Source organism: Amphiprion ocellaris, chromosome 18 (genome assembly GCF_022539595.1).
Source record: "Amphiprion ocellaris isolate individual 3 ecotype Okinawa chromosome 18, ASM2253959v1, whole genome shotgun sequence".
Taxonomy (NCBI): Eukaryota; Metazoa; Chordata; class Actinopteri; family Pomacentridae; genus Amphiprion; species Amphiprion ocellaris.
Genome location: NC_072783.1, coordinates 24,645,297 through 24,660,226, shown reverse-complemented (window position 1 = coordinate 24,660,226; position 14,930 = coordinate 24,645,297). Strand labels below are relative to the sequence as shown.

General features: G+C 38.0%; 2 protein-coding genes across 4 annotated transcripts in view; both read left to right on the top strand.

Annotated features, from left to right (window-relative positions):
* Window positions 1-2,794: 2,794 nt before the first annotated feature.
* On the top strand, window positions 2,795-12,618 carry LOC111579684 (glucagon receptor-like). Its single transcript, XM_035955772.2, has 14 exons — window positions 2,795-3,023; window positions 5,357-5,448; window positions 5,599-5,704; window positions 6,434-6,544; window positions 7,222-7,343; window positions 8,526-8,632; window positions 8,945-9,101; window positions 9,230-9,389; window positions 9,801-9,861; window positions 9,975-10,044; window positions 10,204-10,295; window positions 10,460-10,598; window positions 11,587-11,628; window positions 12,062-12,618. Exons 2-14 carry the CDS (start codon window positions 5,389-5,391, stop codon window positions 12,131-12,133), a joined length of 1,299 nt encoding a protein of 432 aa, XP_035811665.2. The 5' UTR covers window positions 2,795-3,023; window positions 5,357-5,388; the 3' UTR covers window positions 12,134-12,618.
* A 279-nt stretch (window positions 12,619-12,897) lies between these two features.
* wdr90 (WD repeat domain 90) overlaps window positions 12,898-14,930 on the top strand; it is a 28,733-nt gene continuing 26,700 nt past the window's right edge. For all 3 annotated transcript variants that reach the window (XM_055004630.1, XM_055004628.1, XM_055004627.1), the window contains exons 1-4: window positions 12,898-13,169; window positions 13,310-13,401; window positions 14,280-14,456; window positions 14,774-14,912. In XM_055004630.1, coding sequence (XP_054860605.1) covers window positions 13,157-13,169; window positions 13,310-13,401; window positions 14,280-14,456; window positions 14,774-14,912 — 421 coding nt within the window. In that variant the 5' untranslated portion in view covers window positions 12,898-13,156. The remainder of the gene's footprint in view (window positions 13,170-13,309; window positions 13,402-14,279; window positions 14,457-14,773; window positions 14,913-14,930) is intronic.

Genomic DNA, 14,930 nt, shown 5'->3' with positions numbered 1-14,930 from the left:
TGATGAGTTTTGTACACCCATCATCAATGCCAGCCACCTTGTCATGACTATTAAATAAAATGCAAATGAAATGACATTTTATTTGTTTTAAAACAAAAGAAGCTTCCTGTGCACATAATCGCCTTCACAGCAGACATTCTGACTTTTCACATCAAAGACAGAACAAATGTATCAACATCAGCTGCATTCCACTTAGTGGAGGTCTTACAACTGTGCATGCTGGTTCCTTGTCATGGTTTATTACAGAGACACTTCATGCAACTGATCCATCATTAGTTTGAACTGTCAAGTCAAAATGTCTGTTGTAGAAAAGGTTTATTATGAGAACAATGTGTAGAAAACAGGGTTGGTCCTACGATGTCTACATTTACACAAAAAAGTGATTTTAAATAAAGTTTTAGCACTCACTAAATAGTAACGGATCAAAACAACATCGAGCGGACCTCAAGTTTGAATTTTGCAAAGCTTAAAACTCATCTGTCCTTATTTGCTCTTTGTTGAAATTTGGACTGTTAGACTACACATGCACTAGAATTTTTATTCTCTCTCCTCTATTTTATTCTCTTGACTTCTTTTGCTTTTCTTTCAGTCTGATATTGTATCCACTCCATGTCATTTATTCTGAATTTTTAGCAAGATGTCTTGTTTAAAACAGGCTATCATTGTTTGGGAAGTTTTCAATATAAAGTTGCCTTTTCTTAAATCGGGACTTGTACTTCAAAAGAAATTCAATAGCGACATTTGATTTATTGCCCTGTCATTTAATCTAACCTGTTCTTTCAATGAGCATATTGCTTCTGTAAAAAACCTCATCTTAGCACATGTCATGTCTAACTGGCAAGAAGTGAAATTCACCTACTGTTCGAATCATGCAGTCCTGAAAGTTAATTGTATTGATCATTGTGCAGGGAGAATAAAGGCTGCCATTTTATCTACGGTGCATATTAAAATGACATTTTATTTCTGTATGAATAAATTCAGAGATGTGATAAGAAAATAGCTCAACCCCTCCTTAAAACTGTCTGTTCTGTTGCTGTCAGTCATGAGTCCAGACTCCAATGAAACTTGCCACTAATTTATCTTCACTCCATTGCAGTCACACCAGAGACAACAGTTACCATTGTCTGTGCGGAAAAGTTAGCATTAATATGCAGACTGAACAGCCCAGTTTCTTTTCAGCTTTCCAATTCACAAAAACAACAAAGTTCAAGTGTGTCAGGTACTGAGAAATCATGTCCAAGAAACGAATGCAGAATAAAAGAATCCAATCAAAACCTGAATGGAGAAATAGCATCTGATAGTTTGTGCTCAGGAACCTTTCTGTCTCCTTAATCTTTAGAGATCTCAGTAATAATTTATTTCGAAGGATGGTAAACAAAGCTCGAAACCTATTTCTGGTGACATTATCAGCGCAGGCTCTCAGTTCTGCTTCGGTATAAACTAAGTGGTCTCATCTGAAGAAGTGATTCCTCCACGTTTTCTGCACAAATCAACAGCATTTCAGGCTTGTTTTGAATTTCACAGATGAAGCTAATGTCAGAGAAAAAAGTTTGATATGTATCTTGGGCAATGTGACAGTTTTGACACGCTATCCCTTGCACATTCAAAGGTAAAAACTTCTGACAAACTCAGTACAAGTCAAGAAGGCACACACACTGTCACACAGTTGTCCAGGAAGTAGCCAGGCCCCTTCAGTTTCTGCACACATAAATGTACATGAATTTGCCCTTAATCTACATCCAATTGCCAATAATGACAAACAGAAACATCTTTTTAGCATTTTTTGCAACTTTTTTGAAAACACAAGCTGAAGTCTCTCATTTACAAATAGCATTCGGATGATTTTTGCTTTAATCATTCTTGAAATCTTGAACTTGGCTTGAGTACACCACTGGACGTATTTTAGAAAGGCCCACACCACAATTCACGCATACCTGTCAGAACAAAAAGACAACCATTAAGTAACTCTCTGTAGATCCTGTGATAAAGCTGTGGTGAGGCTTATAAAGCTATTTCCAAAGCTTTGACCTCCTTGACCAAGCATGTGTGTCCTAAAAACCCAAACGGACACAGGCTGGGTCTTGATCTGGGTCGCCTGGGTGACGGAGATGTGATGCTGAACGACTAGAATAATCCGATTACCCCAGGACACATGACTGATGACAGGGGTGAATGATGAGGAGCACAAATATGCTGAGCTCTGGTCTAAATATTCGGGAATTCAGTTGTGCCCTTTTTTTGTGACTCCACAAGACGATCACTGTTGCTTAATGGAGCCGACCATGCGTAATTGGGATTTAATTAATTAGTGGAGAACTGGGAGGGGGAGTCTTGCGCGTCCGTTTTCCAAGCAAACAGACATACATTGAGAATAAACAGGACATATCAAACCGATAGTAAAAGGAAGACATAATTAACATATTTTCTACTTTGTGTTGGGGGGAGACGACATCCAAAATGAATAGACTAGTATCCACATTTGCGCAAAGTTTAGCCATGCTGAGCCATTTAGTAGCCCTGTAATTAATAATAGCACCCCTCGAGGTAGTCTGTTAGATGTTGACCAAGATACTGTGGATTTCTGAAAATGCACCTTCTCAAGTTTCCTCCATTATGTAAGTTGCGCAAAAACAACCTAAAAGGCTGCTTCATTGAGTCACGAAAACACACATAACCGGTCAAAAACAATTCGGAAACGTTCTTTTGTTCCTCAAAACAGATCGAGGACTTTTTTTTTTTTAAATGCACAACAGAAAAACACGTGTGAGCGATTTGGTAAAGCTGCTCTGACGCGCATTTGGTGTCAGTGGAAGATAGAAAACGCATCAGTTACATGTAGTTTTGGGGGACTATTAAACAATCAGCCTGATCATAGCTGATAATGAAGACGAGTGGAGGACTCGGTGTATTGAGAGGAAGGTTGTGATGAGGTTCAGGTGCAGCTTCTCTCTCACACACATAGAAACGCTCCGGACTGGACATCCGCATCTCTGACAGCAGCTCTTCCAAAGGCTCGTTTGACAGTAAGTGACTAAATGTTTTGTATTCTTTAGCAGTTGTCTACTGGAGCTGTTCTATGTAGATGTTTTAAAATAGGAAAATAGTTTTTTTCTATAACGCATTTTTAAGGAACATGTTACAACACCAGCATTCTGTGGGCTAAGTGAAAAAAAATCTACTTAAATAACCATGTTATGCTTTCTTTATGATGGCCGCTGGCAAAAATATCTATTTTTGTTGTGGTTTTGTGGTTTAATCTGAAGACAATTCAAGCAATATGGCCACATCTGACAGTATCTTTAATTCTTTGTTGGAAAACGTAACCATAGTTTGTTTTGTACAGAATGTAAGGGATGCTTAAGGATATTTCTAGCTGAGGCATCACTTGTTTACGTTTATTAGTCGTTCATATGCTGCTCACATACTCATGGTTTCGATGATCTGTTAGGATCTGCTTGTTGTGCTCAGTAGCGTTGTTTTGACTTCTATTGTGATTTATGATGTCCCAAAGCAGCTACAAGAGCTGAACCCCTGCTGTGTCAGTAAGCCCACACTGACTTTCTTTAAAAAAAAGTAGTTTTTTTGTTGAATTTTGCTGTATTTTGTTTACACAAAATATAATAATAAAATTATACAAATAGACTGTGTATTTACATGTCTAATGTAAATAAAGAGTAAACCTAGTAACTGCAGGTAACCATAAAATTAATCCTTAAAAAAAAAAAAGGAAATTGCAGTTTCTGAATTTTGTCATGATTTTCCAAATATTTCCTTTTCATTAAATAGATTAAACTGTTAAATTCAAGTTTAATATTGTAAATATATGTTTTTACAAGATGGTTATTTTTGGGTACCCCAGCTGCTGAAATACAAGCACTCAGATCAAATCAGATAAAATCATAGTCCTGTAGGTTTAATAGAGTCAGACAGTTCAACGAGTCCTGATTGGATGACAAAAAATCAGTTTACACTAGCAATCTTACCCCTTGCTGGTTGAAAACTGAGAAAGAAGATGACTTTCATAAAAACTAAGCTAAGGTTGATTTTTTTTTTTTTTTTAAAAAGTATTTCTAAAAAAAAATACTGTAAAAGAACATCTCATAAAAATACAACTTTACAGAAATAAAAACATTTTCTAGCTATATTTTTTTCATGAAAGCTTTTTAATGTTTCCTGAAAGATATTTATATGTGTAACAATTAAATTAATAAAAATTTTTAATAATACGAAGAATGATGTAAACACATTTATTTGCCTTTTTTGTGAAAACATCTCGTTTTTATCTTCAGTTTTTGTAGTTTTATTAACATTATCATATATTTTTAAAAATACTGAAAAAAAAATCTCTAAAATTAAAAGGAAAAAAATCTGTAAAATTACATTTTTTTTTTAACAGTGTATGGAGAAGCCATACGTTATATTTTAGGTGTGAAATAGCAAGAAAGCATGGAAGTTGTGTAAAACCCTGAAATGGTTCATGAGAGAAGATTTTGTTCATCACACGACTATCTGAAATAAAAAATGTTGTATTAATTGCCACTCAGAAATCAGTAAGCGGCATTTTGCTTCCTGCCATCACACCAAGGAGAGTGGAGAAAGCTCAACATGAGGCAGTTCCTGCAATAACAAACTAAGTCTCTGTCATTCCTCAAGCTGCCACAGGCAGTGACTGTCAAATGCCACCCGACAGGCTGCACTGAGCCTGAGGTGGGACCCCTACAGATGATGAGGACATGAAGCCCCCTGAGTCCACTGTGTTAATGAATGTGGTTCCATGGCAGCAAGGCCGTGGGTTAACATGTGGGGAGCTGCACAGCACCATTGCATCTTATTCCAAATTACTATGCAGATACCATTTTGTCTGGTTTTCATAAACAAGCCGCACAATTAAGCGTTGTTATAATCTTCAGAAATTATATCATAGCCTGAAGCAAGAATTACCAAACAGATCTGTCAAGTAAAGTACAAGAACCTCAAAGGTACTTTTGAGAGCATCCACAAGCTTCTGGTTTGTTTCTTTGACCACTTCCTTTGGGGTTTAAGTCAGGACTTTCGGGAGACCGGCCTAAAACCTTTATTCTGGCCTGATTTAGCCATTTCTTTACCAGTTTTGATATCAGATTGGACTTTTTATTTATGTAAAGCACCAGTTGCACTGGCAGCAATACAGCTACACCTCATAATACTGCCACCACCATGCTTGACACTAATTTCACTGTTCTTGATCAGCCGATAGATGAATAGGTGGTCTTCGCGAAGGTGGATTTGACATATGAAGTTAGCACTTATTGAACTCAGACTGTGTGATCTTGTGTTTCAGCAGTCACAAGTGTTCTGATCTACTTTTCCCTCACAGTCTTTTCCATAAGGAACACCAAGCCTGCAGTGATGGAACGGGCACACGACATAATAGCTGTGATCTTCCTGCTGTTTCTCAAATTTCCTCAGGTTAGTTTGAGAAAAAAGTAGTATGCAAGGATCAGTTTTACTGTAGTTTTTTTTTTTTTTTTTAATCTTCCAACAAGACATAAAAGTGAAGAAACATATATCTGAAGTATGTTTTTTTTAAATACACATATATAAAATATGTCTTTACAGTTTGAGATGGTCACTACTGGGAAAGTCTTAGAGGAGACTTACCGGAAATGGGTCCAGTATAAAGATAACTGTGTCAAAATGATAGAAAATGAGCCGCTGCCTGAAGGTACGGAGAAACTTTGTTCAGTTGAATAGAATTAAGGGGAATCTGGCAAAGGAACTTGAAAAAATGTTACCAAAGCAAAATGTTTGTGGCAGATTTGCAACAAGCTTGAGGTTGATTTGCAGCAACTAAATGAGGTTTCCAGGACTTGTTTCAAATTTTCCAGTGTTGGCTGCCGGCAGCAAAGCCCCAGCAACATTCTGGTAACAGTGTCCAGTTTAACACTACTGGTGCACATATTTTCCAGTTCTTTGCCACCACAGTTTGCCAGGACTGCTAAGCTACAGGTAACCTTCTGGTAGCAGGTTTGCAATTAGTTGAAAGTTTAAGTTTGCCGGTGATAGTATTTCTGGCAAAAAATTGTTTCAATTTCCAAATTTTTGTCAATGCTGCCACAAATTAACAGCAAATTTATTTTTCCAAACTTCTGTCTATCTTTGTGGAAAAAAATATGTCAGGTTTACTGCAGAATAAAGGCATGCATGGTAAGTTAAATGGAGATTCTAAATTGGCCTGTTACACTGTGACACTGTGAAAATACAAGTCGGAATAGCAAATGGATCAGACTGTTTGTCATATGTTTTTCACAAAGATAGGTAGAACCGCAAGTCTGCCACAAATGTCAGAAAAGTTTGTATGGGAAGTCATTTTAAATTGCACATAGAATAATCATCTATGTCTTTTTGCTAAGCAACAGATATCTTTTTAGTGTATTTTTGTCTGTCCTTCTAGCAGGCTTGTTCTGTAACAGGACTTTTGACAGATATGCCTGCTGGCCTGATACTCCTGCTGGAAGTATGGTCAACATCTCATGTCCTCTATACCTGCCCTGGTATGATAAAGGTAATAGCAACAACAAACTGACATTTAGCATAAGTTCAAGTGACATAAGCGTTTTGTCAGTTTATCATCCGTATTTCAGTTAATACAGTTAAGTGGAACTTTGCTGTGGATATTTAAATAATATTTAAATAATTTTGCATTTTAATCCCCACTAATGAGAACAAAGTACACAGTCTGTGAGGGCAGTTATAGCTTAACTTAGCACAAAGACTGCAGATGTTATCCAGATTCTATCAAAAGGGGAAAAACTTAAAATGAACCTAACAGACCTTCAAAAACACATTAATTGTTCTGTGTTTACTCGGAAAGTGAAGGCAAAGTGCTAAAATGACATGTTTCCTAGCTGTTGCGCTTTTTTGCACTTTTATGGTCAACTGGCTACATCTTTTTGTTTACTGAAAAGACTTAAGATTTGTACTGAACTTCTCATTGAACGATCTGTAAGTACATAAAGGTATTTCCCCAAATGCGGAACTATTTATCTTTACATTAAGTCAAGACAAGTTGTTTGCCTCTGTGCATGTATGTTTCATGTGGCTATGCATATCTCCTTGTGTTTCCTTCCTCTGTGCTAAAATGCTAACTTTTCGATGTTACTTATACAATCTCTCTGCCAGTACAATTTTGAATTGGAAGTAGAGAGGTAATGACTGAAGGACTGACTGTTTCCCATCCAGTGTCTCAGGGTGTTGTACGTAGGCGATGTGGATCTGATGGCCTCTGGGAAAGAGAGCAGAGCGGACAAGTGTGGAGAGACATGACCCAGTGTGAGGAGGAAAAAGAAGTCATATCCCAAGAGGTATGGCAACAAGAATGTATCCAGGTTAAAGGGTTTATTTATTAACTATGCTAAACTTTCCAGGGTTTAATTACTTTATAAACCTGCCTTTGCAAACTCTAATATAGCTTAGCCATGAGGAATGTATATCAAATGTTTGACTATTGGTTGCAAAAGTGAAGACAAGAGTCTTCATGCACTTCCGGTATCTGACAAACTGAAAATTCAGTGAATTAATTGTATTGTAGATGGAAATGTCACCACATTAATAGGAAAATCCTGAGTGCTAGCATGTTTTTCAGCTTATGTGGTTAATGTTACCACCGGCTTTGCTCATATACCCACAGGTCAGAGCTTTATGGAAATTGCAAAACTGAGGAACATTCAGAGAGGCTGGAACTTTATAATCAATAAACAGGGACTGGGTTGGTTAATGTATTATGCGTTTCAGTGCAACCTAAGCTCAGAAGCTGTTTACATCTGTTTGCTTCTCTCCTGATCTCTGTGCTCACATGTAAAATTGTACTAATTTACATGTTTTCCTGTTTTTGTTTGAACAAGTGTGAAATCGCAACTGACATGCAGCCCTACATGTTAACCAGCAGTTGCTTCAGAGGCATTTCCAAGCTGCTGCTCTGCACCACAAAAAGCTGATTTTAAAACTGTAACATCATCTGAAAAACTCACGAGACACGAGTTAAAAACAACAGTTATGCAGTGATGGTGAAATGAACCTTATTTGCAGTATTTTGAGGTGAAAATTGAAAGACATATTCAGAGAACAAGTGAGACTTTCAGAAATATATTTTAAAGGGGCACAATATGGGGCCTTTAAAGACTTTTTGTTTAAAGTTGTCATGTCACACCTACTCCCTTAAACATTTCTAGATACCTCAGATGTCTTTTATTCAAACATGAAACACAAGGCTCCTTAAGGTTCTATGAAAAATGCTAAATTAACATAATAACATTAAATACATTAGCAGTGCCAGTAGTAGATTTTAACGATAGATTTATATCCAACAACACTATGTGAATTACAATATGTTGATGCAGTGAGTGACAGTCATCTGATAAGCAATTATCTGCAAATAAAGCACACCATTATGTGATGATTCAGTGTTAGTTCTGTGTTCAGTATCTTTATAATCTAAGTAATGTTATGAGAACAGTAAAGTGACGAGTGTGGATTTGTCTTTACAGTTGTGGTTCAAACAGTTGATGGTGACCTTCAGGATGTTGTACACCGTTGGCTATTCATTGTCCCTGTCCACCCTTATAATGGCTCTTATCATTCTTCTAAGCTTCAGGTAAGCTGATCAGATCAATGTCCTGTCTTTTGTATTTTATTGTATTGTATAAATTGTACCTTACAACAAGGATAATAGTATGGACTACAAAGAGTCTGCTTGACAATTTGCCATGTTCACGCCTTTCCAGATACTAAGAGAGATGCTTTCAAATGCAAATAAATCATCACATAATATAACAAGAACAAATATGTTCAAGCAGAAACTAGCTTTGCGCGTGTTGGATACCAGAAAATCAGCAATATCAGGAACAAAGACAAAGCCCTGACATACAACATTCAGTTTCTGTTATTTCAATGTTCCCCCTGCCAGGAAGCTGCATTGCACCAGAAACTACATTCATGCTAACCTCTTCCTGTCCTTCATCCTGCGAGCTGTTGCTGTCATGGTAAAGGACAATATGTTGGAACGCCACTGGGGAAGAGAAATCATGAAACAGACGGATGTGAGTGAGATGCTCAGTCATCAGGTAGGTCTTCAGATTTGCTGATGAGCGCTTGCTGTTGTTAAAATTAGTGTTTTATAATATGCTTTTTTATGTTCATATTGTGTAGTTTTTATTTAGTCTTTGTTGTGTTTATGTTATATTTCTGCTAGGCTGCTACTGGCTGCAGGATAGCACAGGTCATGATGCAGTACTGCGTCCTGGCCAATCACTACTGGTTCTTTGGAGAGGCAATTTATTTGTACACAGTGCTTATTGCGTCCGTGTTTATTGACAACAACAAATACCTTCCGTACATCTGTCTCGGCTGGGGTGAGTTCAATCTCTTTATGTCCAACATAACATGCATCTACAGAGTTCTTCTGGGGGCTTATTATCTACAACTGTGGGAGATGATTCCCTTTTCTATCCTTTAAAATCTGCACCAAAGAGTTGTTTTGCACCAAAAAGCACATCAGAGAAATAACAGAATTTACACTAAAAGGACATTGCACAGAAGCAGCAGCAGGAAGCACATCTGACCATCAAGCCCTTGCCCTTCTCTAGCAAGGCTGTTAACAAATACGCATCAAATCAGGGTTATGTGACACCCAAGTGTGCCCTGTAACAGCAGTGTGTTTTATTTAGATGGATGCCATGGAAACATTTGCACAGATTCCACATGCAGTTCAAAGCCTTGTTTTTGAGCTCTAAACCTTGCAGGCTTTGTTTCTTTTACCTCAGGAACTCCACTGCTATTTGTGGTTCCCTGGGTGGTGGTGAAGACACTGAAAGAAAATAAAGAGTAAGTGAGTCTGCATGTGTCTGTGGTGTCCTCCTGTGTCAGACCAATTAGTGTGAAGAACTCGGCCCCACAGATCTATGGGAGGAAAAGAAACATCTGCCTTTTCTTTTCAGGTGTTGGGCTGTCAATGAAAACATGAACTACTGGTGGATTATTCGATTTCCAGTTCTTTTTGCTTCACTCGTAAGGATGACTTCAACAAATAATCTACTCAGTGTCTAGTCACATACCTTGATTGCATCATTGTCTCATATTTTGGACTCTTTTGCATAAAATATGTCACAATTCACGTATCTTTTGCACGGGATACAACAATTCATGTTCTGATTTTCTGATCAACAGATCAACTTTTTGATTTTCATGAAGATCCTGAGGGTCATATTTTCCAAATTACGCGCCAACAACCAGAGTCGATACCCTGATTACAAACTTCGGCGAGTCATCTCATCCTGTTTTCAGTGACGATTACATTTGTTTGAGCCTCTGTCTTATGACGCCAAAACTTCCCCAGCATTAATAGGATTTGTAAGGAAAAAATGACTGTTGAAACAAAGCATGTATGTGACAAATTGCTTTTCTGTCTGGATTGTACTTTTAGGCTCGCCAAGGCCACTCTTACCCTCATTCCTCTGTTTGGAATTCATGAGGTAATTTTCATTTTCGCCACAGACGAGCAGACAACAGGCATTCTGCACTACATTAAAGTGTTCTTCACCCTGTTCATCAGTTCATTCCAGGTGAGTTCAACAGTACTTGGGACTTAGGTGACTGCTGTTGCAAGTATACTATATTTACCGCTCTCAAACCATGTTACTATCAAGACATTATCTATTGGGTTCCTGCACAGTAAATGTACTGATCAGCCACAACATAAAAACCATCTGCTTGATACTGTGTAGGTCCCTCTTGTGCTGCCAAAATGAATTTGACCCATCTTGACATGAACTCTGCACCACTCCTGTGGCATGAGGCACAGGGAAATTAGCAGAAGATTATTTTAAGCTCTGTACGTTGCATAAATCTGACTTGTTTTTCAAGCACATCCTATCAGATTGTGATCTGGGGAATTTGGAAGCCAAGCTAACACCTTGGGTTCTTTGGCATGTTCCTCAAGATGTTCCTGAACAATTTTTGCAGCTTGGCAAGGAGCATTATGCTGCTGAAAGAGACCCCTGCCATCAGGGAATACCGTTGGTGCAAATGAGTGTATGTGGTCTGCAACAGTGTTTAAGTAGGTGGTATGTGTGGAAGTAACATTCACAGAAATTCCAGGATCCAAGGTTTCCCAGCAGAACCTTCCTAGAGCCACCTTCCCATAGTGCATCCTGCTGGTGTCTCTTCCTTGGCAAATGATGCACATGCACCCAGCTGTCCAAATAAAACATGATTTGCCATACCAGGCCACCTTTTTCCATTGCTCCATGGTCCAGTTTGGATGCTGATGTGCCCATTGTAGTGGACAGGGCAACTTGGGCACTTTTTTTTTTTATTGCTTCCAACTCATCAACTTCAAGAACTGACTGTTTACCTGCTGCCCAATATATCCCACCTCTTTATAGATGTGACTGTAACGAGATAATCAGAAATTAATCAATGTTATTCTCTTTGCCAGTTAGTGATTTTAATGCTATGGCTGATCAGTGTATAATTCAAGGATTCAAGGTATTCAATATACCTGTTAGAAACTACAAAAATGTCTTTTCTTAAAATTTGCCCTCTCTCCAGGGCTTTCTGGTGGCTGTACTCTACTGCTATGCCAATAAAGAGGTTTGTTGTTTCATTTGATAAACTCATCTCATTTTTAGAAGGTACTGCATATTAACCATATATACCAGTGTACCAAGTGTAAAAGTACTTATATACTATTTGTAAATCATATAGTTAAAATGATGACCTAGATTATATTAATCTTTTTAAGAAACCCATGTAGGGTTGTCATTTGGGACTCGCAGCTGAACAAGTCATCTAAGGATGCAATAGAATAAATGGATTTACATTGTTATTAAAAACATTTTCATCATGGGGTCTAATTTTCCAAATCTGAATTGTAGTTCTTTATGGTGGCTAATTGATCTACACCATGACATATTCACTTTTTTACCTTTCAGTTCACATCCAATTCTCAAGTGTGAGGCTGGAATATATTACTAAATGAGTGTCACATTTTCTGGTGAATAATTCACCTCCACTCTGGGTGCAGGTGCAGACAGAGCTGAAGAGGAAGCTCCGCAGCTGGAGAACAGAGACAGAGATTGTATGCTGTGGACCATGACTAGCTATGCTTGACTCTCGAGCGGACACTTTCTCCATCGCCTCAGTGCCAGAGCGCAACAGATCCTCTGTCTCAGCAGCCAGGGCAGCAGCCGAGGGCTCGCCCACTCCTGACAGTTCACAGCTTTTCAGACGTCAAGTTCAACAAACCCCGCCACAACTTGATGCTTCTTTGCTGCACCCTGGTTCGGCGGCAAACAGGAACACCCTGCAATGTGGTGATCAGGATGTGGCTGGACAGTTGTCTATGGGAATGCAGGTGTCCTGCCTCATTCATCTTAAAGACCCCATAGAGCTGCTCCCAAATGTTGTAAATACAGATTCAGACTGAATGCAATCTTGCATCACATTGAAAATTCAGTGTGGTTTGTTGTAAATATAAAAAAAATGATGCAAATACGTTTTATGTAAATTATAAAATTTTGTGAATAGCTGTGATCGTTGTAGACATTGCATATTGTAAGTAAACAATACAAACTAAGTTTGAAAAATAAAAGTATATTAACTTACTCTTCTCATGTGTGATAAATGCAGTATCACAGTATATTAAATAGTTGGCTAGTAAAAAAAAGTCAAAAAAGAAGACGCTAATAAGGTTGTAAAATTTTATGCAATGTCTTTTATACAACATATTTTTTGAGGAAACGCTTTATTTGGTTTCAAATCCAGTTTCATTTTTGTGCGCTTTTTGCTCCCTGAACTTCATTACCCAGAAGCACCATTGTCGCACATACGTCATGACGTCACCAGCATCATGCTGTCGGTGGCAACGGCGGAGGCTGGAGCGGGAAGGAGATAACTCCTGTGTTAAGTGCAGCTACGTCGGCTATTGTTTAGTCGCTACCCGGGAGAGCTGGAAAAGCTTTCAAAGCTTATAATGATGTGAAACGTGAACATATTTATCGTGTTCATCTACCTTTAAACGAAGGAGGAGTTTCCCCGGCTATTTGGTTAACTGTCAACTTGCTAGAGTAGCTAACATCCAGACTGAAACATCTACAGGTGGATTTTCCAGTATCTATCAATGGCCTCCAAAGGTAAAATGAACGTTTAGGTATTGAATTATAATCTCCAAGTATGGGCATGTCAAATCCAACGACAGAGACTGCTGTTTAGAAACGAGTTTGGTAGTGTGAAGTGGAGCCTAACTCCTCCAAAACCCTTTTGTTTGTTGCAGGTTGGCAGCATCCTTACGTGAACATTTTCAAACATGTCAAAGTTGAAGACTGGAGGAGGTCAGCAAAGGAGGGGGACGTGTCCTCATACACGGTAACTGACTACACACTATACCTGTGATATTTAACGTTAAGAAACTCTCTATTGAACACCCCGGTGATCCAAGTGTATTATAAAGTGTGTGTAGTTCAGACCACAAATTTGTTATAAGGCGCAGGGGCATTTGTGCTGTCAGCTACAAGTGGGACTGCATGATACTGTATAAACTGACATTGTGACATTTTGTTTTACAGCAATATGTATTTTACAAAAAAAATACAGATTTTTTTAAAAAAAAATTAGTCACTCTAAAATGATTAAGTTTTAGAGAAGTGCATCTGCAATGACAAAAATATATATTTTTAAAAGCTGAAAAGGCCTGTTTAAAACCATTTTTATATTATGTAACACTGGCAAAAGTATCCAAAACATTTTTTTCCTTTGAATGCCATTTAGATCTGGCTTTGCATTTGTCACACAGAGCTTTGCTATGCTAATTTGAATGCTCAAAGAAGTTGTTTATGTTGCTTTCTGTGTTGGTAACAATTGCAAGACAGTGCCGACAGATAACCTGGTTTTGGTCCACATCATCTTTCTGTTGTTGAAATATTTCCATCTTCCTTTTTAATGTTTCTTTCCTGTTTCCCGCTCATTTTGTTGTGCGGATGTAGAGCCTGCATGCCAAGAAATGCTGTCTTGTGAATAAATAAAAAAAAAAAAAAAACAGCTCTGCATCCAAGTGCCCATAAATTGAAGAAAATTGTGTTAAATCAGACAGATTGATAATAATAATAGCATCCAGTTTGTATTTTATTAAGGGTAATAATTTGTTTCTCAAAAAAACAAATTGATTGTGATTGGAGTTCAGTTTTATTAGCTGTGAATATTCAGACAAATTTTATTTCCTTTTTGTTCACTTTGAAATCCCCCAGGACAAGAAACTCAAGTGTCCAGTGTACCGAATCAGGGGTCCTGTTCCTGCTAACAGCTACATTCTGGTTCCCAAAATCATAAGCCAGTCTCTCGGGCTGACAGGACACTTCTTCTACCTTCTCTTCAGACCCACCCCTGGCAAATACTTTGTAGTCCACCTGGATGTTGCTGCAGAGGTATCAGACCTGATTTAATGGAGTGAACCTGCGCCATGTGTGATGACATGAAAAGAATCTAAACAATCTACCATTTAGTGAATCCATTTATTTTTGTACTTACCATCATGTGATTGGAATTGATTTTGCAATGCATTGGGAGACTAACGCCAGACTCTGTATTATAAACTTTAATGTAACATATCAAAATGACGTTTTAATCTCATTGAAATTCCAGAGTACAAGCAAGTTCTCTCACGTTAAATACCATCCGTACATTTGAAAAAAATGAAGACCTCTTTCCCGTTCTCTATCTCTCTCTGTGCTGTAATTCATAGGAGGGCCAGGTGATCCGGATATCCTTTTCCAACATGTTCAAAGAGTTTAAATCGACAGCTACGTGGCTTCAGTTTCCTTTCCTGTGTGGAGCTGCAAAGGATTCAGTTTATGAAAGCACTTCCAAATCTGCAAAACATGGTAAAATACATGCACACT

Coding starts and splice junctions, on each gene's coding strand:
- LOC111579684 (XM_035955772.2), top strand. CDS start 5,389: ATGGAACGGGCACACGACATAATAGCTGTGATCTTCCTGCTGTTTCTC. Junction 9,862..9,974: donor ACACTGAAAGAAAATAAAGA/GTAAGTGAGTCT, acceptor TTTTCTTTTCAG/GTGTTGGGCTGTCAATGAAA. Junction 10,296..10,459: donor TACCCTGATTACAAACTTCG/GCGAGTCATCTC, acceptor TTGTACTTTTAG/GCTCGCCAAGGCCACTCTTA.